Source organism: Callithrix jacchus, chromosome 22 (genome assembly GCF_049354715.1).
Source record: "Callithrix jacchus isolate 240 chromosome 22, calJac240_pri, whole genome shotgun sequence".
Classification (NCBI taxonomy): Eukaryota; Metazoa; Chordata; class Mammalia; order Primates; family Cebidae; genus Callithrix; species Callithrix jacchus.
The window spans coordinates 334,775-354,060 of record NC_133523.1 but is presented as its reverse complement, the minus strand read 5'-3'; the positions used below and the strand labels follow the sequence as shown (position 1 = coordinate 354,060).

Below are 19,286 nucleotides of genomic sequence, written 5' to 3'. Positions count from 1 at the left end.
CCTCCTCCCCCCACCCAGGTCGGCCAAGCCCTTTGTGGCTGTGAGAGACAGAATGCCCGCCGGGCCTGGCTGAGCTGTGACCAGCACACTGGCTTCCAGAGTCCAGGGTGTTCCAGCTCCCACACGCTCAGATGGAGCTGTGGGGAGCATGGTCAGGACTCCATCTTCCTGTTCTCTAGGAGAGGCAGGGAGCCCAAGCCACCCGAGACCATCCTCAGAGCCCGGACCCCCAGCAGAGGACCCAGGCACAGGCCTGCACCAAGCTGAGGGCCACCTCATCTTGCTGGGGTGCTGGGAAGGGGGACTTGCTGAGGGATGGGGGCTGGAGAAGGCGGGGTGGGGAGACAGGCAGAACCTGGTTCCCTGCACCTCCCTGCGCCGATGCTGCTTGCCCGAGGGGCATCGAGGTCCCAGGCCGCCTGCTGGCCACCTGTGCTGGGCCCACAGGGCGGAGTGTGGGTGGACCAGTGTCTCAGTGACTGTTCCTTCTTCCCCTTGCTGCGCTCCCGTGGGCCAGGTGTAGGGCTGCATCTCTTCACGGCGTAAAACTCATCCACACCGCAATCTCCAAAGAAGGCACTGCCGTCCCTATTTTCCTTACATGGCTCCTCCAGAGATGCCGTGGCCACTGAGGGTCCAGGTGTACCCAGGCAGCTCCAGGTCATTCTCTCACTCTAGTGAGGCGCCTGCCACCAGGGGTGTTCCACGTCCTGCAGCTGCCTGTTCTGTGCGTGGGCTGTGCGTGGTGCGCCCTTGTGTGTCCAGCCACGCAGGCTCTGTGGCTCCCCTCCTAGAGGCTTCCTGCGCTGGACTCCTGGCCCTGGGGCCCCCAGCCTTGGGCTGTACTGCTCCTTGTCTGGATTGATTGAACCCTGGCTATTTCCTTTCGTTTGTTTTAAAGTTTGAGTAATTTGAGACTAAACATGGAGAGAAATGGTGACACACCCCAATTCTTTCGGGGAAACCCTGGGTCTGATGACAGCCGCCATCTGTTGGGCTGTGTGTGTTGCATGGCGGCTTCATGTGGCCCTGCAGGTGGAGCGTGAGGGACTGGCGTTGTCCAGGTCCCACCGGCACTGCCCCTGTATGGTCCCTGATGCTGTGCTGACTCACGCAGGTGAGGGTTCGACATCACCTGTTTCAGGAGCTATGGAGCCCGGCGTGCACCCAGCTCCATGAGTCCTGCTGCTCCCCCCGCCATAACGAGATGGGTGTCTGTCTCCTTCTAGTCTGCGCTCTCCAAATCCTCACAGACTTCCCTGTTCAGGAAGACAAGCAGTCCCTCAGAAAGACACCCCCCTTAAAAAAAAAAAAACCCTTGGACTTAGTGTGTGCAGCTCACCAGCTGTGTTCTGTGTGTTTGAGTTGTGGGGTGTCCCAGTGGGGACCCACGTGGGAGGCTGACCCTGAGGTGCAGAGGGCCTCACCCCTAGGGCTTCCCCTGCCCCAGGCGTCCACAGTCTCTGCAGGGTGGTTGGGACAGGCGGGCAAGGTGCTCACCTGGGCTGCCGTCTTCTCCCCAGCGGTGTCCATGGGCTCTGGAGACCATCAGTTCAACCTCGCGGAGATCCTGTCACAGAACTACAGCGTTGAGGGGGAGTGTGAGGAGCCTGCGAGGTGCTCAGACAAGCCCAAGGAGGAGCTGGAGAAGGACTTCATCTCCCAGGTACTTGGCTGAGGTATTGGGTGGAGCCCTCTGGGATCAGCCTCACAGTTTCTGTGCAGTCGGATTCATGTTGGCAAGTGCCAAATTGTGCATCTTTCTGCAAAGTGCCAGGCACCATCCGAGGAGCTGCATTCACTGGTGACCGGGTCTTTCATGGGGCTCTCTGAGCAGCACGGTGGCCGGGCATTAAGCCAGCTTCTCTCAAACCCTCTGGTCTCAGAACCCAATTTGTACTTTTCGTAATTATTGAGCATTCCAAGGCAGCGTAGACTGGGGAAAAAAATTACTGAGCGTTTTGGCTGGGCGCGGTGGCTCACACCTTGTAATACCAACACTTTGGGAGGCCGAGGTGGACAGATCACCTGAGGTCAGGAGTTCGAAACCAGCCTGGCCCACATGGTGCAGGAAAAAAAAAAGGAAAAAACAAACAAACGACATTTTGTCATTTTTCCTTTACTTTCTTAATGAACTTGGTTAGAAAGAAAGATAAAAACTCTGGGCACAGTGGCTCATGACTGTAATCACAGCACTTTGGGAGGCTGAGACGGGAGGATCCTCTGAGGTCAGGAGTTCCAGACCAGCCTGGCCAACATGGTAAAACCCCACCGCTACTAAAAATACAAAAATTAGCCGGGTGTGGTGGCGCACGCCTGTAGTCCCAGCTATTCAGGGGGCTGAGGCAGGAGAATCACTTGAACCTGGGAGGCGGAGGTTGTGGTGAGCTGAGCTGAGCTGAGGTGGTGCCACTGTGCTCCAGCTTGGGCGACAGAGAGAGACCCTGTCTCAAAAAAAAAAATTATTGAGAGGTTTAAGGAGCTTTGCTGATGTGTTTTATCTATTGCTTTTTCACTACAGTAAAAGTTAAAGTTGAGATGTAGGAATACTTATTTGCTAACTCATTTTAAAATGACATGAATAGGCTGGGTGTGGTGGCTCATGCCTGTAATTCCAGCACTTTGGGAGGCCAAGGCGGGAGAATCAGGAGGTCAGGAGTTCAAGACCAGTGTGACCACCATGGCGAAACCTCGTCTCTACTAAAAATGCAAAAAATAATTGGCCAGACATGGTGGTGCATGCCTGTAATCCCAGCTACTTGGGAGGCTGAGGCAGGAGAATTGTTTGAACCTGGGAGGCGGAGGTTGCAGTGAGCCGAGATTGTGCCATTGCACTCCAGCCTGGGTCACAGAGCGAGACGCCATCTCAAAAAATAAAAATAAAATAGCTTGAACAAGTCAGTTACGTGTTAATATAAATATTTTTTTGAAAATGAAAGAAAACCTCTGTGTTCCAAAGGAAAAAAGAATTAGTGAGAAGAATGAGTTTCTCGTTTTCCAGATCTCTGTGCATGTAGATGCATATATGAAAGTCCAGCTTCTGGTCTTTTTTTTTTTTTTTTTTTGACCAAGTCTTGCTCTGTTGCCCAGACTGGCGTGCACTGGTGTGATCTCGGCTCACTGCAACCTCCGCCTCCTGGAGTCAAGCGATTCTCCTGCCTTAGCCTCCTAAGTAGCTGGGATTACAAGTGCATGCCACCACGCCCGACTAATTTTTTTTTTTTTTGTATTCTTAGTAGAGACAGGGTTTTACCATGTTGGCCAGGATGGTCTCCATCTCCTGACCTCATGATCCACCCGCCTCAGCCCCCCAAAGTGCTGGGATTACAGTCATGAGCCAGTGTGCCTGGCCTAACCTTTTGATTTTATTTTTGTAGAGGTCTTGCTGTTTTGCTAGGTCTGGTCTCAAAGTATTGATCTCAAGCAGTTTTTCTGCCTGGGCCTCCCAAAGTGCTGGTAGTGTAGGTGTGAGCCACCGTACATGACTCAAGTTCTTTCTTTCTTCTTTGTTTTGAGGCAGAGTGGGGTCCTTTTGCCCTGACTGGAGGGCAATGGCGCATCCTCGGCTCACTGCAACCTCCACTTCCCTGATTCAGGCGATTCCCCTGCCTCAGCCTCCTGAGTAGCTGGGACTACAGGCGCCCACCACCGTGCCCAGCTAATTTTTGTGTTTTTAGTAGAGATGGAGTTTCACCATGTTGGCCAGGCTGGTCTTAAACTCCTGACCTCAAAGTGATGCTCCCACCTCGGCCTCTTATGCTTGGATTACAGGCGTGAGCCACTCCTGGCCTGCTTCTGTCTTTTAAGGGAGATGTTAGTCTGTTGTGATAAGGTCTTATGGTTGAAGTACGAATACAGCCTCATACAGATCCATTGTTGGAAAAGGAAGGCGTATTTAAGTTTTTCAGATATTGGTGGGTGTTCTTTGATGCTACAGCAAAACTCAGCCGGTGGTAGTTTTGTAAAGGGTAGTTGTGGAGTGGAGTCTGAGACCGTTACCAGCGAACCTCACAGTTGCAGAGGCAGAGAAGTCCGTGCACGGGGTCCCGCAGAGTGGCTTCCGGTGCTGGCTCTCTTCCTGGCTTGTGTGTCCTCACGTGGACAGAGAACCCGAGGGAGCCCTCTGGTGTTTTTCTTAAAAGATTACTAATCCTGCTGGATCAGGGCCCCACCCTCATGGCCTCACTGGACCTGAGTTACTTCTGTAAACGCCTCGTTTCCAAATACCGTCGCGTTGGAGGTTAGGGCTGACTGTAATGGTTAATGTCACCGCCGGCCTCATCACAAGTTTTGTAAATGTTGAAATTTGGCAAGTTCATGTTGTCAAACCCAAGTCTGTCAAAGTCTTGAGTTGTATGGCTGCAGCAGTTACAGCCAGCTGTTTCCGCTGAAGTAACAGCCCCCCTTGCCTGCCTACGAGGCAGAGCCTGCGAGGCTCCTGTCTGAGCGGCTGGAGTCCGGCACTCCTCAGATGAAAGGACGGGGAGGGCCCCCTCACCTCGCCGCCCATTCCACGCGCTTCCTTGAGGGAGCCCTCACTCTGGTAGGCAGCAGCCGCTCTGCTTCCCATGCCCTTACGCAGAACATGGAGGCGCCTGCTCAGGATGAGACTTTACAGAATGTGCCCGCCATCTTCTGAAGTGAAGCTGGGGAGTTTGCGTTTGGTCTGTGAGGGATGGGTAGTGGTGCCCTGACCGCGGCTTCCACGGGCGCTGGGCTCTTGCCGGCTGCCGGCGCGGCACCATCAGTGTGAGTGTGAGTGAGGCCCAGCACGGAAACCATGGCTTAGTGCTCTTTGGATAGGGCTTCACCCAGGGTGCCCAGGGGCCTTGGGACCACCGTGTCAGCCCTCCCACCTGCATACTCCTGGCGGTCATGGGCATACAGAATCTGTTTGTCCCCCGGGTCCTGTGAGAACTAAGGGGGGACTCGGTATGGACATTCCACCTGGGGAAGGGCTGGGAATGGGCCGGGAGGTTCTTTGTGGACTTGAAGCCCCAGAATGAGGCTGGGCAGGAGCTGGGGTGGAGGGGAGGGTTCAGGAAGGTGGGCGCTGAGTGTGACCCCCAGGGCCGCGTGGAGTCTGAGCAGGCAGACGTAACCTCAGTGGTGTAGAGGCTCACTTGAGGGGGAGCATGGGGATTTGAAAGCAGCACTGGAGAGGATGATGTGTCTTCCTTCCTGGAGTTACGTGCCCTGTTTCTACTTCTGGGCATGCTGCGTTGGCTCAGTGTCAAACCGTGTTCATCGCGGCGCTTTCATTCCAGTTTGTGATGGCGAATTCTCTGGTTATTCATTTTTGACCCAGTGTGAATTGACAGCTTCTCCATTATATTTATGAAGCATCCATCTGGTTGTGCAGTTTTCTTCTTCTTTTTTAATTTTTATTTTGAGACAGAGTCTCGCTGTGTCGCCCAGGCTGCAGTGCAGTGGCGCGACCTCGGCTCACTGCAGCCTCTGCCTCCCGGGTTCAGGTGATTCTCATGCCTCATCCTCCCGAGTAGCTGAGACGACGGGAGGTACACAGCTTATTTTTAGTGGAGACAGGGTTTTGCCATGTTGCCCAGGCTGGTCTTCGACTCCTGGCCTCAAGTGATCCGCCCTCCTTGGCCTTCCAAAATGCTGGGATTACAGATGCGAGCCCCTGTGTCTGGCCTGTCTATGTAGTTTCCTGAGGGTTTTTTTTTTAATCAGGAATAAATGTCAGATTTTACCTAACGCGTCTTCAGGTTACTTTTTTCCCCTTTGATAAACTGATGTTGAGTTAAAATGGTGGCTTGCCAGGTGTTGCACCATCCTTGTATTCCTGTCATTCACCCTGTGCGAAGAGGCACTGGGTAGGGTGGTCCACTCTTCCTGGCCGGTGACCCCTGTGTTCCAGTGCCTCTCTGAGGGATTGCGAAGGGGCTCAGGCTGGGCCTGAGCTCTGGCTGGGGAGTGCTTCGTGGGGGGAGCTGCTGTGGGTGTGTCAGAGTCGCCCTGGTTGTGGCCAGCAAGGCTCAGGTGAGGGAGAGGGGACAGGAGCCCCCTGAGTAGTCCCTCCTGATGGGGCCCTGTTCCCCTCCCCAACTCAGAGCAGCGACATGCCCTTCGATGAGCTGCTTGCACTCTATGGCTACGAGGCCTCAGACCCCATCTCAGAGCGGGAGAGCGAGGGTGGCGACGTGGCCCCCAACCTCCCAGACATGACCCTGGACAAGGTGAGTGAGTGCCCTTCCTGGAACTGGCTCCCAGCAGAGGTGTGGGGACCCGGGGCTGCCTCTCAGCACGGGACGCTCAGTGAGAGAAGTACAGAAACCCCCAGAACAAGTAGAATGTGGCCACCTGTACCACTCCATCGGGGTTGAAATGGCCGTGGGCATGAGGCTGGACCCTGGCCTTAACCCCGGGCCACATGTCCTTCTGACGTGGGCGGGTGGAGGGGCAATCGGGGCCTGTCCTGGAGAAGTACACCTGGGAAGGCAGAGGAACCGTGACCTGGCCGCCTCCCCGGGACTGGGCTCTCTGACGTTAGGTACCCAGAGGTCACTGCTCGAGGGCTGGGCATTTGGAGCAGGAGAAGGCTGCGTTGCAGAAGGTCCACACCAAATGCATGGCCGAGAAAGAGCCACGCGCTCTGGGCGGTGCCCAGTGGCGGCTCTGACTGTTCCCAGCTCTGGTGGCTGGGGGTGGGCTCCCCTGCACTGTGCACCCTCGGGTGCCTCCAGCTCCTTATCTGAGTAATGGGAATAGCGCCCCACGTGTCCAGTTCCGTCCCCGCCTCCCTCCCTGCAACGCTGCCCCCTCGGCCACCTCTGTTTCCTTTTCTGCAGAATGGGTGTCGGCCCCACGTGAGCCTCAGGGAGCCCTCAGCCTCTTCACTGTTGTTACGGCTAGTGTTACCCCGAGACTGCTGAACTGTAAAACGTTCTTTACTTTTTTGTTAAAAGGAACAAATAGCGAAGGATTTGCTTTCAGGGGAAGAAGAGGAAGGGCCGCAGTCATCTGCTGACGACCTCACCCCGTCCGTGACTTCCCACGAGGCCTCCGACCTCTTCCCAAACCGGAGTGGATGTAGGTGACTCTGTTCCAATCCGCTGCTGCGCCCAGGCCCCGGGCCAGGCAGGGGTGATGCTGAAGGGTCCTGGGGCTGGTGCGGGCCAAGAACTCGTCACAGATGAGGGCGTCTGCCTGGTGGGAAGCGTTGGTAGCCCAGGGGGTGCCTTGCTCTCCCCCACCCTGGCCAGTGAGCAGGGACTCTCGGAGTGATTCAGTTTAGACAAGGGACAATGTGTTGGTTCCCATAGCACAGCTGGAGACGGCACCCCCATAACCGTCCTCCCCCACAAGCCTGTGCGCCGGCTTTTCTGGGAGCTGAGGGCTCAGGCCCAGCGGTGCAGCAGCAGTGTGGAAGGGAAGGGAAGGCCTCTTTCTTCAAAGTGCATCCAGGGTCCTGGGTTCTGTGCCCATCCACATCCCGGTGTCTGGCCAGGGAGGGGGTCAGAGCCTGGGGATCAGGTAGATGGAGAGTGGGAGTGGAGGGTCTTTGCCTGGAGAAGGGGCTGTGCAGGCCGCCGGCAGTGTAGACCCTGGGGGACCTGCCTCCGTTTTTCCAAAGCTCGTTTCCTGGCTGATGAAGTCAAGGAGCCTGGCTCTTCTGCCTCCTCCGACACTGAGGAGGACTCCCTTCCTGCCAACAAATGTAAGAAGGTACGTGGCTCTGCTTCTCCCCAACCTCGTATTGACCGCAGTCACCACAGCGGGGTCCTGCTGAGCCCTCTCCCTGGGTGTGTGCCCCTTCTCAGAGGAGGGACGTGGGCTGGGACCGGAGCCCTGGCTCCTGCTGCTGACCCAGAGTGTCTCTCCTCCGACATCCTGTCTGGGCCTGCCAGGCCAGTGTCAGGGCACAGCCTTCCCTCACACACCCAGGTCTCTGCCTCCCATCCTCAGACCCCACAACTGGCATCAGCAGGTCGATTGCACACATGGGTCTGGGGTCTGAATGGCGGCCCCTCCGCCCGAGCCTGCCACAGCATATGGCAGCCAGCCTCCCTCCTGTGCTGATGCTTTCTCAGTGTCATTGCACACATGGGTCTGGGGTCTGAATGGCGGCCCCTCTTCCCGAGCCTGCCACAGCACACGCAGCCAGCCTCCCTCCTGTGCTGATGCTTTCTCAGTGTCCTGATTCCCAGGCCCTTGTTTGCAGGAGATCATGGTGGGACCTCAGTTCCAAGCTGACCTCAGCAGCCTGCACTTGAACCGGCACTGTGAGAAGAGTAAGTGGGGCCTGGGGCGGGGAACTCACTTCTGCAGGGGAGTGGCCCGGTTGGGTGGCAGATCGTTGGACAGTCCGAGGGGCCCAGCCTGGTCAGGTGCCCGCCCTCTGTAGCTTGCTGGGCAGCCGAGCCTGTGGCTGTAGGAAGTGGAGGCTCTCTTGAGTGCGGTGGGCCTGTCGATGCCTGCCCCTGCCCACTCTGCCCTGCTCTGTCTGTCTCTTGGGGTCTGCTCCCATCACCCTGTGCAGGCAGACCCTCGGCAGTCCGTCCTGCCCCGCCCTTGACTCCAGCCGCCTCGCCCCAGCCGGGCCGCTGCCTTCTGCCCCGAGGTGCCTCCTCAGGAGCCCTGGGTCAGACAGGTTCTCTGGAGAGACCTGCTGGGTGTCCTGAGGCTTCCCCTGCCTAGCTCCCCTGCTCTGCAGGGCACTCCCTGTCCTGGACCTGATCTTTGTCTCTTTCCCCCTGGAGTTCAGAGCCGAGCTGCTCTGGCCCCTTCCAGGAGTGGCCTCATGTACACACTGACCTGGGTCTTGCCTAGCCCCGGAGCCTTGTAGGCCCTGGGCCCGTGCTGCTGCTCAGGAGCCTTCTCCAAGGTGATTCCGTGGCTGGGATGGACAGTGTGAGAGGAGGACGGAGGCAGGCAGGTGCAGCCAACCTGGGACATCCAGAAGGCAGGGTCGGAGGGGACACGGGACCCTCACCCAGAAAAGGCACCTGCAGTCACACTCTGGGTGGAACCCTGGCCTCGGAGCCTGTCATCAGGGCCCTTTCCCAACCCTGACTCACCCCATGAGGGTGCCCTGTCCTCGGCAGCCAGCACTGCTTCAGCCGTGGGACGCCGCCGGCCTCTCCCACTCCGTGTGACGTCTGTGCTGTTGGAGTCGTCTGCGTGCTTGTGTCTCGTGTATTGTGCTGTGGTGCTTGGTTTGGGTGCCACGTTTGCCCACCCTTCCTGCTGTGGGCTGCTGTCACGGTTGGGCCCGTACGTGGCCGTGAACGCCCTTGTGCCTGGTTCGTGGATAGAGCGCTCAGGTCTCGATGGACAGCAGGGAGTCGCACGGTAGGCGTGTGCTGGGGTTACGCATGCTGCCCGAGTTTCTCACTCGTGATTTGTGGGAGTCGCTCACATTCTCGGTGTTTGACCCCGAGGGTGAGTTTGCCTGAGTTGAGAAGGACTTGTGGCGTCCTGTGTTTCACTGGCATTCCCTGGAGAGTGTGCTCGCCATTTGGATAGTCTCTCTGCGTGCCCAAAGCTTTCCCCGTTTCTGACTTGGGTGGTCTTTCTCTGACTCGTGGAGTGACTTACGCGTTCTGGAAGCGAGTCCTCTGTGGGCGCTGCGCCTGCTGCTGTGTGCTCCAGTGTGTGGCTTGCCCATTGACTCTGGGTGGTGTCTTCAGTCAAGTCCAGCTTACCAATCTTCATTTTAAAAGTAACGTGTTTGTGTCCTATTTAAGAGTCTTTGCTTACCTTCAGGCTCTCGAAGGTATTCTTCCGCGTTTTCTTCTAGAACCTTTATTGTTTTCCTTTCACATTTAAGGCTGTGATCCAACTTAATTTAAATCTTGGTGTATGGCGGCCAGGGCTGTGGCACACCCTGTAATCCCAGCACTTTGGGAGGCTGAGGCGGGTGGGTCAGTTGAGGTCGGGAGTTTGAGACCAGCCTGTCCAACATGGTGAAACCCCATCTCTACTACAGATACAAAAATTAGCCAGGCGTGATGGTGCGCACCTGTAGTCCCAGATATGCGGGAGGCCGAGGCAGGAGAATCGCTTGAACCACGAGTTGGAGGTTGCAGTGAGCTGAGATTGCGCCACTGCACTCCAGCCTGGGCTACAGAGCGAGACTCCATCTCAGGAAGATAAAAAGTCAATGAATTTTGGTGTCTGGTGTTAGGTGGTGTATGAAGTGTGGGTTAGGGAACTGTTTCCCATACGGATATGCGGTTGCTCCAGCACCACACGTTGAGAAGACTGTGGCCAGGCGCAGCGACTCTGTCTCCAACAGAAAATAAAGTCCATTCTCTCCCCCGCTGAGTTGCAGCGATGCCTTTGTGATAAATCAGGTGTCTGTGAAGTGTCTCCCTTCTCTCGCCCTGAGTCATTGCCACGCTGTCGCAATCGTTACACATCACACGTAAGTCCGAGGTGGTGCAAGTCTTCCAGCTTTGTAAGTTTTCATTGTGTGTGTATGACTTTAAGAGTCAAACTTGCGTTTTTGGCACCTGAGAGGTTTTATTATTATTTACTCATTTTAGAGACAGAGTTTTGCTCTTGTTGCCCAGGCTGCAGTGCAATGGCGCAGTCTCATCTCACCGCGACCTGCACCTCCCGGGTTCAAGTCATTCTCTTGCCTCAGCCTCCGAGTAGCTGGGATTACAGGCATGCGCCACCACGCCCGGCTAATTTTTTTTATTTTTAGCAGAGTCGGTGTTTCACCATGTTAGCTAGGCCGGTCTCGAACTTCTGATCGCAAGTGATCCTCCTGCCTCGGCCTCCCGAGTAGCTGGGATTGCACACACCCGCCACCACACCAGGCTAATTTTTGCATTTTAGGTAGAGACAAGGTTTTACCATATTGGCCAGGCTGGTCTCAAACTCTTGACTTCAGGTGATGCTCGTGCTTCGGCCTCACAAAGTGCTGGGATTGCAGGTGCGAGCCACCGGCCAGGTTCATTTTATTTGACGTACATAGTTTCTGTCTCGATGGGTTGTGTGTAGGAGGGGGTTACCGTGCCGTGCGTTGCTGACCCCGTTGGCATCAGGCTGTCAGCAGACCCTTTCGCATCCTTCCTGGCATCTGTAGGGCGTCCCCTTTTTGATTCCTGATGCTGGTGATTTGCATTTCCTGCTTTTTCTTGTTCCCCCCTCAGCCTTCCTAGGAGTTTCATCAGTCGTATTACTCTTTACGAGAACCTCACTGTAGCATTGATCATGTCTCTCTATTGCTGGTTTCTGTTTTGTGTTAAACGTGCGCTCTGAATGAAGAGACCCCCAAACAGGCTTTGTGTCAGCAACATGGCTGCTGCTTTACCTGGGTGCGGGCGTGCTCAGTCTAAAGTCAGCGCAGGGCGGCAGGACGGGAGTTGGTTTTGTAGGTTTGGGGTGGACAGTGGAAAGTTGCAGAAGTTACAGTTCAGGGCGGCTTTTGCAACCTGAGGGGGGCCGAAGGGTCTGGAGTCACGAGGTTGGCCTTGGTCAGTTACAAAGTCCAGTTGCCTCATCAGCTGAGGCGGGAATAAGGAACCGCAGAAGGACATCTCAAGTTGATGAGCCCCCCGGGGGTTGATGGTTCTCCTTTTAGAGGTTTCCGGTTGCTTCAGAACTCGTCTGGAGTGTGCTGGTCACAGAGGTCCATGGTGCAGGCAGGCAGAGTCTCGCTCTGCTGCCCAGGCTGGAGTGCAGTGGTGCGATCTTGGTTCACTGCAGCCTTCGCCTCCTGGGTTCAAACGATTCTCCTGCTTCAGCCTCCCTAGTAGCTGGGATTACAGCCATGCGCCACGACACCGGCTAATGTTTGTGTTTTTAGTAGAGATGGGGTTTCCCTGTGTTGAGCAGGCTGGTCTCGGACTCCCAGCCTCAGGTGATTCACCCACCTCGGCCTCCCAAAGTACTGGGATGACAGGCCTCAGCCACCACGCCTGGCCCTCTTCCTGATGTGTAATTATTACACTGTGGTCAGAAAACATCCTCTAATTTCAGTTCTTTGAGGTTGGTTGTGCCTCGCATTATGACCAGTATTTAATCTGTTTTGGTCAGTGTTCTGCGTGTTTGAAGAGCATGTGTGTTGTGCGGTTGTAGGGTGTCCTCTGTGTGTTTCCCTTGGCCAGTTGGGTAGTTGTTCCCCTCGTCTGTATTCTCACTCAGGTGTTTGGCTGCTTTTTGTATTTACTGAGAGCTCTGCAATGACCTCCTCTGGCCGTGGATCGCGTTTCCCCGTTTAATTCTGCCCATTTCTTCTTCACGTTGCAGCCGTATCGTTAGGTGCACAGACGTTAGGGTTGCTTTGTCTTGGCGTTGAGTTGTTTCTTCTGTCGTTGCGAAGTGTCCTGTAGGAACCCTCTTCTTACCGTGAGGAAGGACTGGACCAGCCATAAACGTGACTCAGCGGCTTGTCGTAGGTTTGCTCAGTGTGTGCTCGGCTTTCCCATTCTTTCCACCATTCTGTGCTTTTTATTTGAAGTGTGTCGTCTGTAAATGGCATGTTTCGATCTTTTTTTTCTTTTGAGACAGTCTCGAGTCCAGCAGTGCAATCTCCACTCACTGCAACCTCTGCCTCCCAGTTTCTAGCAGTTCTCCCACGTAAGCCTCACAGCCGTGATCACGGGTGCCCGCCGCCACAGCCAGCTGAGTTGTGTGTTTTTAGTAGAGAGGAGGTTTCACCGTGCCGACCAGGCTGGTCTCTAAAATCTAGACCTCAAGCGACCTGCCCGCCTCGGCCTCCCAACGTGCGCTCGAGCTGCTGTGCCCAACTAGATTTTGTTCTTAATTTGGTCTGATAGTCATTGTTTTTTAGGAGTTTTAGTTCATTTGCGTTTTTTAGGTTACTTGTATGTCATGTAATTGTGAAAACAAGTGTGTAATGCCGCCATCTTGCTCTCTGCTTTCCGTGTGATCCATCTGCCCTTTGTTCTTGTGTTTTTGAGGTGGAGTTTCACTCTTGTTGCCAACACTGGAGGGCAGTGGTGCGATCTCAGCTCGCCGCAACCTCCGCCTCCTGGGTCCAAGCAGCTCTCCTGCCTCAGCCTCCCGAGCAGCTGGGATTACAGGGGCGCCACCACGCCCGGCTAATTTTGTATTTGTAGTAGAGACGGGTTTCACCATGTTCGTCAGGCTGACGTCAGGTGATCCGCCCGCCTCGGCCTCCCTGAGTGCTGGGATGACAGGTGTGAGACAGTGCGCCCGGCCTGTTTTTCTTTCTAATTTTTTTTGTGTCTTCCTTTGGATTACGTAGCTTTGTTTTGTCTTATGATTTTAGTTCACTGCTTACCCTAGAGGTTACAGTGTGAGTTCTCATCACAGTCTACTTGGAAGTACAATGTGCTCATTTAAAATGGACTGTGAGGCTCTGTGCGGTGGCTCACACCTGTAATCTCAGCACTTTGGGAGGCTGAGGTCACCGGAGTTAAAATTGAAGACCTGCATGGCCAACATGGGCTCTACTAAAAATAAAAAAATCAGCTGGGCATGGTGGGGGCGGGTGCCTGTAATCCCAGCTACCTGTCAGGAGAATCACTTGAACCCTGGAGGCGGAGGTTGTGGTGAGCCGATATGGCGCCGCCGCACTCCTGCCTGGCAACAGAGCGAGACCCCGTCCCAAAAAAAACCAGAACTGCGTATCACAAGATGACACGTTGCTGTTTTAAACAGTGGACAGTCTCTGTGTTGACCCACGTGTGCCCTTCAGTTCCAGTGGGGTCATGTCCTTCAGCCTGAAGAACTTTTCACTCGGCCTGACGCTGTCTTTCAGCATTTTTTTTTTCTGAAAAGCCGCGATTTTGCTTTCATTCCCTAAAGAGTATTTTCATGGTTATACGTTTCTAGGTTTTCAGCCTTTTTTCTTTCCGCACCTGAACAGTTTCCTTCCATTGCTTCCTGTCTGCCGCCGTCTCTGTTAAAAGTCAGAGCCTGGGCCGGGCGCGGGGGCTCACGCCTGTAATCCCAGCGCTTTGGGAGTCCGAGGCGGGTGAATCACAAGGTCAGGAGTTCGAGACCAGCCTGACCAACGTGGTGAAACCTTGTCTCTATTAAAAACAAAAACAAACAGAAAACAACTCAGAGCCTGTCTTACTGTTTCTTTTGAAATCATTGTGCCGTTGTCTCGCCTCAGATTTTTTTTTTTACCAGTTTTGCTGTGATGTGCGTGTGCACACGTGCCTCTGTGTGTCCTTGTGTTTGCCCTGAGTGTCCTGGCTCTGGGGGTTGGCATCAGTCGTCAGTTTTGAAGAATTCTTGGCTCTTCTCTCTTCAGATTTTGTGCCGCCGCCTCATTCTTTGCCTTTTCTGTGACCCGTGTGCACGTCTTTGAGGTTGCTTAGCTGTCTTACGCCTGTCCTAAACTCTGCTCTTTCTTTTTTTTTTTGAGACGGAGTCTCGCTCTTGTTGCCCAGGCTGGAGTGCAATGGCGCGATCTCAGCTCACCACAACCTCTGCCTCCTGGGTTCAGGCAATTCTCCTGCCTCAGCCTCCCGAGTAGCTGGGATTACAGGCACGCACCACCACGCCCAGCTAATTTTTGTATTTTTAGTAGAGACGGGGTTTCACCTTGTTGACCAGGATGGTCTCGATCTCTTGACCTCGTGATCCACCCGCCTGGGCCTCCCAAAGTGCTGGGATTACAGGTGTGAGCCACCACTCTCGGCCTCTGCTCTTTCTTTGTAGCTCTCCGTTTCTTTCTGATCCCACTAGTTTGGTCTCGTGCTGTGCTCAGGTTGCTGGTAAGCTACTCCCTGGGTCCATGCATTCGGGTGCTGCATTTCCCAATCCTGGAAGGTCCTTGAGATTCTTCTGTATAAGTTTCAAGTCTCTGTGGAGACTCTCCGGCTCTTTGTCCGTTCTCCTAACATGCTGACCCTAGATAGATGTCTTCGTCTGCTGACGCGTAGTATTGGCTGTGCAGACCTGCTTTGTTGTCTGATGTTTTCTTGTTTTATTTGGAGACAGGGTCTTGCTCTGCTGCCCGGGATGGAGTGCAGTGGCGCATTCGTGGCGCGTTGCAGCCACGACCTCCTGGGCTCAAGCGCTTCTCCCACCTTAGCCTCCCACGTGGCTGGGACTACAGGCAGGTACCACCAGGCCTGGCCACTCTTGAAATTTTCTGTAGAGATGGACTGTGCTGGTCTGGCCTCGACTGATCCTCCCACCTCAGCCTCCCCAAGTGCTGGGATTGCAGGCGTGAGCCATCACACCTGGCTCACGTTTTTCCCTCGTGTTTCCCCACTCTTCACGTGCTAGGCTGCACGTGGTGCTACTTTTCTCCAGAGATGGCCTCTTTCCTTAGAGACCACCTTGGTCTAGGCAGGGCTCAGGCGGTGCCTGTGGAGATGGAGAGAGGTGGCTGTGGGGTCCGCCCGCTTTCCTCGCGGGACCGCGGGGACCAGGAGAAGCCCTGCCTTGTGGGCACAGCACCAGCCCAGGAGCTGGTTGCGTGTCAGCTCCCGGTGGTAGTTTCCTGTGGGAGCGGTTTCCCGTGTGCATTTCTCACTGTCTCCCTCTGCACTGACGGCGTTTGTTATTCATTGGTTTGCTTCGACTGGGTTCCTGTGCCCCTTTCCTAGATAATTGAGAGGTGCTGGCACTTGTCCCAGACCTGGTCGTGAGCTCTCCCCTGCCTTGTCCCCGGCCATGTCCCTTCCCACAGCTGGAGGCTGCGCCCCTCCCTTTGCTGAAAGCTGACTGCATCTGAAGTTGTCGACCTTTCCTCCCCTGTCAGCCCATCCACCACCTGCACCAGCTGCCAGGGGCAGGATATCTCCCCAGCGGTGATGCACATTCTGGCCAAGGCTCTTCAGATCCCGCGGTTAGAGTGCGACGGTGCCTGTGAGGGCTTCTGCTTATTCACGGGACCCAGACCTCAGCTGCCTTCATCCGCTTTCTGGGGTCCGAGGCCCCAGCTGCCTTCATCCAGAGTCTGGGGTCCGCAGGCCCCAGCTGCCTTCATCCGCTGTCTGGGGTCCGCAGGCCCCAGCTGCCTTCATCCGCTGTCTGGGGTCCGCAGGCCCCAACTGCCTTCATCCAGAGTCTGGGGTCCTCAGGCCCCAGCTGCCTTCATCCAGAGTCTGGGGTCCTCAGGCCGCAGCTGCCTTCATCCAGAGTCTGGGGTCCTCAGGCCCCAGCTGCCTTCATCCAGAGTCTGGGGTCCTCAGGCCCCAGCTGCCTTCATCCGCTGTCTGGGGTCCGCAGGCCCAGCTGCCTTCATCCAGAGTCTGGGGTCCTCAGGCCCCAGCTGCCTTCATCCGCTGTCTGGGGTCCGCAGGCCCCAGCTGCCTTCATCCGCTGTCTGGGGTCCGCAGGCCCAGCTGCCTTCATCCAGAGTCTGGGGTCCTCAGGCCCCAGCTGCCTTCATCCGCTGTCTGGGGTCCGCAGGCCCCAACTGCCTTCATCCAGAGTCTGGGGTCTCCTTTCTGCTCCCTCAGGCCCCCGCATCTTCTAGCTGTGCAGCCTGAAGCCAGCCTCACCTCACTGGGGTCACTCCTTAGATCCCCCTCTGCAGAGTCCTCGCTGGGAACTCTCCTGCCCCAGATCTAGGCTGCCCGCAGCTTGCTCTGACCCCTTGGCTGGATGAGGCGCCCCTGCTGACTGCTCCTGGCTGCCTGCATTTGGTCATGAGGATACAGGCCTGTGTCTGGCACCCAGAGCCTGCCCTGGATCCAGCCTCACCAAGCCCAAGAGGAGCGAGTGACAGCGTCCCCAGGGAAAAGGGGGGTGGGACAGTGCCTCTTCCCTGTCCTGGCGTGTGTGGGTGCACAGTGGGTTCCTGCAGCAAACCCTTGCCCTCTGCTTATGCAGTCTACGAGAACGAAGACCAGCTGCTCTGGGACCCCAGCGTCCTCCCCGAGAGGGAGGTGGAGGAGTTCCTGTACAGGGCTGTGAAGAGACAGTGGCACGAGATGGCCGGGCCTCAGCTCCCGGAGGGAGAGACTGTGAAAGACAGTGAGCAGGTGGGTGCTGCCGTGCTTGGGACAGGGGCTGAGGGGGCCAGGCAGGGCAGGAAGGAGGCCACGGGTCAGGCGTGTGGGGGCCTGGGCATCGGAACAGCCACTCAGGTCGGGAGGGGGCCAGTTAAAAGCACGTATCAGGGAGGAGGCGCAGACGCTTCCCGATACCTCCACAGGGGGATGTAGACACCCTGATGTCTCTCCCTGGATAGACGTGTAGACGGCCTTGATGTCACTGGGCATGAGTAGTGTGGGCCGCCCTTGATACCACTGCCTGGAGGGCATAGACGGTTCTTGCCGTCGGCTCCTGGGGTGAGCCCGTGGGAAGAGTCTACACGTCTTCTCCGCAGGCGCTGTATGAGTTGGTGAAATGCAACTTCAACGTGGAGGAGGCCCTGCGGAGGCTGCGGTTCAATGTGAAGGTGATCCGAGGTGAGCGGCGCCTGCGCCTTCCCCTCCACTGCCCCCCTCCCCTTCCCCGCGCAGCTCACCTGTCCCCCGGCCGTTTTTGCAGATGGGCTCTGTGCTTGGAGTGAAGAGGAGTGCAGAAACTTTGAGCACGGCTTCCGGGTGCACGGGAAGAACTTTCACCTGATCCAGGCCAACAAGGTGCGGGTGCCGCGGCCCTCCCTCCTCCCCCAGGCTCCGTGTGGGTCGGGGGGGCCCTCTTTCTGGGGGGGGGGCTTCTCCATTTGGGAAGGGGCTTCATCTGGTGAGGGGTTCTTCATCTAGGAGGGAGTTCTCTGTCTAAAAGGGCTTCTCCATCTGGGGAGGGGCTCCTTGGTCTGAGGAGGGGTGTCTGCATCCGGGGAGGGACTCCTCAGTCTCAGAAGGTCTGGGGAGGGGGCTCCTTGAGGTCTGGGGAGGGGCTGATGGTCAGCAGGCCCACAGCACACGACTGACTGCCGGCCTGAAGCCCCGTGTCCGCCTCCTCACCGCGTGCCCATTGCTGTCTTCTCTAGTTTCCTCTGCTGACTGCTCTGGGCCCCTTTCCAGTCCCGAAAAGAACAAGGCTCTGGTTTTGGGGAGGAATGTGGCAGAAGCGGAATCCCTGTAGTCGTTCTGTCTCACATCCACCCCAGCACCATGGGCACCTCATTCCCATGTCCATGTCCTCAGAGAGGAGCCTACTGGCTCTGTGCCCAGCACTGATCCCACAGCAGGACCCTGACGCCTGACCCCTGGGGACCAGGGGTCTCGGGGTTCCCTCCTCCAGGGACCCAGGTCCTTCTGCCACCCAGGGAAGACCCTCACGATAGGCGGGTGCTGCCGGGTGCCGCCTCTGCCCCTCCCTAGATCTTGGCCTCATCCTCTGTGGGTGTCCGCACGTCCTGCAGGAATGCCCTGTGTCCTGTGGCCTCTGGAGCGATAAGGTCCAGCTGTAATGACCGAGCGACTTAGAAGGAAACGCACCACGCTCCAAGTTCCAGATTCAGTCCTTTATCAATTAGCCGTTGGCCAAGAGTCAGCTCAGGCTCAGAGTCTCCCGGCCCCTAGGAAGGGGCTTGATTTCCCTGTACACCTTGATTTGGGTAGGGGAGAGGGAGCCTAGCTGGAGCGGATTTTACAGAAGCAGAGCAGGCGAGTTAGCTGGTGACCAGTGGGGAGGAGGTTCCCAGGATTGTTGGTTGCTAAGGGTGTTTCCAGACAATCACCAACGGGGCTTCGAGGAGACTTACACACAATAGCAGGTGTGCTTGCCAGGCAGGACACAGTTAAACTGTTAAATGGTGGGATGAGCACAGAGTCAGCGTGGCCAGTTGTGCACCCAAAGAGGCTGTGGTCGGGAGGGGGAAGCTCAGAGTTTACAGCTAAGATGGGGTCAGTGATGCTGGCCCAGGGTAGGTTATTACACAGCCTCTTGCCAGAGTCAGGCATCTCTGGCTGAAAACCCTCCCGTGGCTGACCTGTGGCTTCTCCGCCTCTGTCCACTCCCCTCTTAGGCGCTGAGTCCCCTCAGGACCTGCGGGCTGTGACCTTGTTACGCTGAGGCCGCTTCCGCCTTGTGTCCTGGGGCCTGATGCCTTCCCATGAATGGAGGAGGCGAGGCGCCTGCCGGGGGCTGGTTGTGCACCACAGGGCGTCCCTCTGTGACTGCGCGGCAGCCAGGGACTGTCCTCATCGGACTTCAGCACCACATGGTGCTTGGATTGGAGGCAGCCAGGACGGGTGTGGCTGCAGGGCAGTAGGGTTGCTGGCTGTGTTTCCGTAGCTCTGGGCAGGGCTGTGTGTAGCCAGCACATGATGGTTTGCTCTGTCTGGAATGGGACTGGGAGCTGGTGTTTATTCAGCCTGGCCTTTTCCTGGGCAGCTCCCTCATGACGGGCATGTAAGGTTGGCCCTCTGGAGAGATTGTCCCGGTCTCACTCCCAGGCA

At 56.4% G+C, this 19,286-nt stretch overlaps 1 protein-coding gene across 24 annotated transcripts in view; it reads left to right on the top strand.

Annotated features, from left to right (window-relative positions):
• MIER2 (MIER family member 2) overlaps positions 1–19,286 on the top strand; it is a 33,301-nt gene that overhangs the window by 8,885 nt on the left and 5,130 nt on the right. For 11 of the 24 annotated variants that reach the window (XM_054250542.2, XM_035284105.3, XM_054250541.2 and 8 more), the window contains 8 exons: positions 1,524–1,666; positions 6,075–6,200; positions 6,930–7,053; positions 7,598–7,689; positions 8,186–8,255; positions 16,762–16,913; positions 17,261–17,342; positions 17,425–17,519. In XM_054250542.2, the coding sequence (XP_054106517.1) occupies positions 1,532–1,666; positions 6,075–6,200; positions 6,930–7,053; positions 7,598–7,689; positions 8,186–8,255; positions 16,762–16,913; positions 17,261–17,342; positions 17,425–17,519 (876 nt within the window). In that variant the 5' untranslated portion in view covers positions 1,524–1,531. Of the gene's footprint in view, positions 1–179; positions 661–1,035; positions 1,118–1,523; positions 1,667–6,074; positions 6,201–6,929; positions 7,054–7,597; positions 7,690–8,185; positions 8,256–16,761; positions 16,914–17,260; positions 17,343–17,424; positions 17,520–19,286 lie in introns of all 24 variants that reach the window. The other 13 variants (XM_078361282.1, XM_035284108.3, XM_078361281.1 and 10 more) reach the window with 4 other exon arrangements.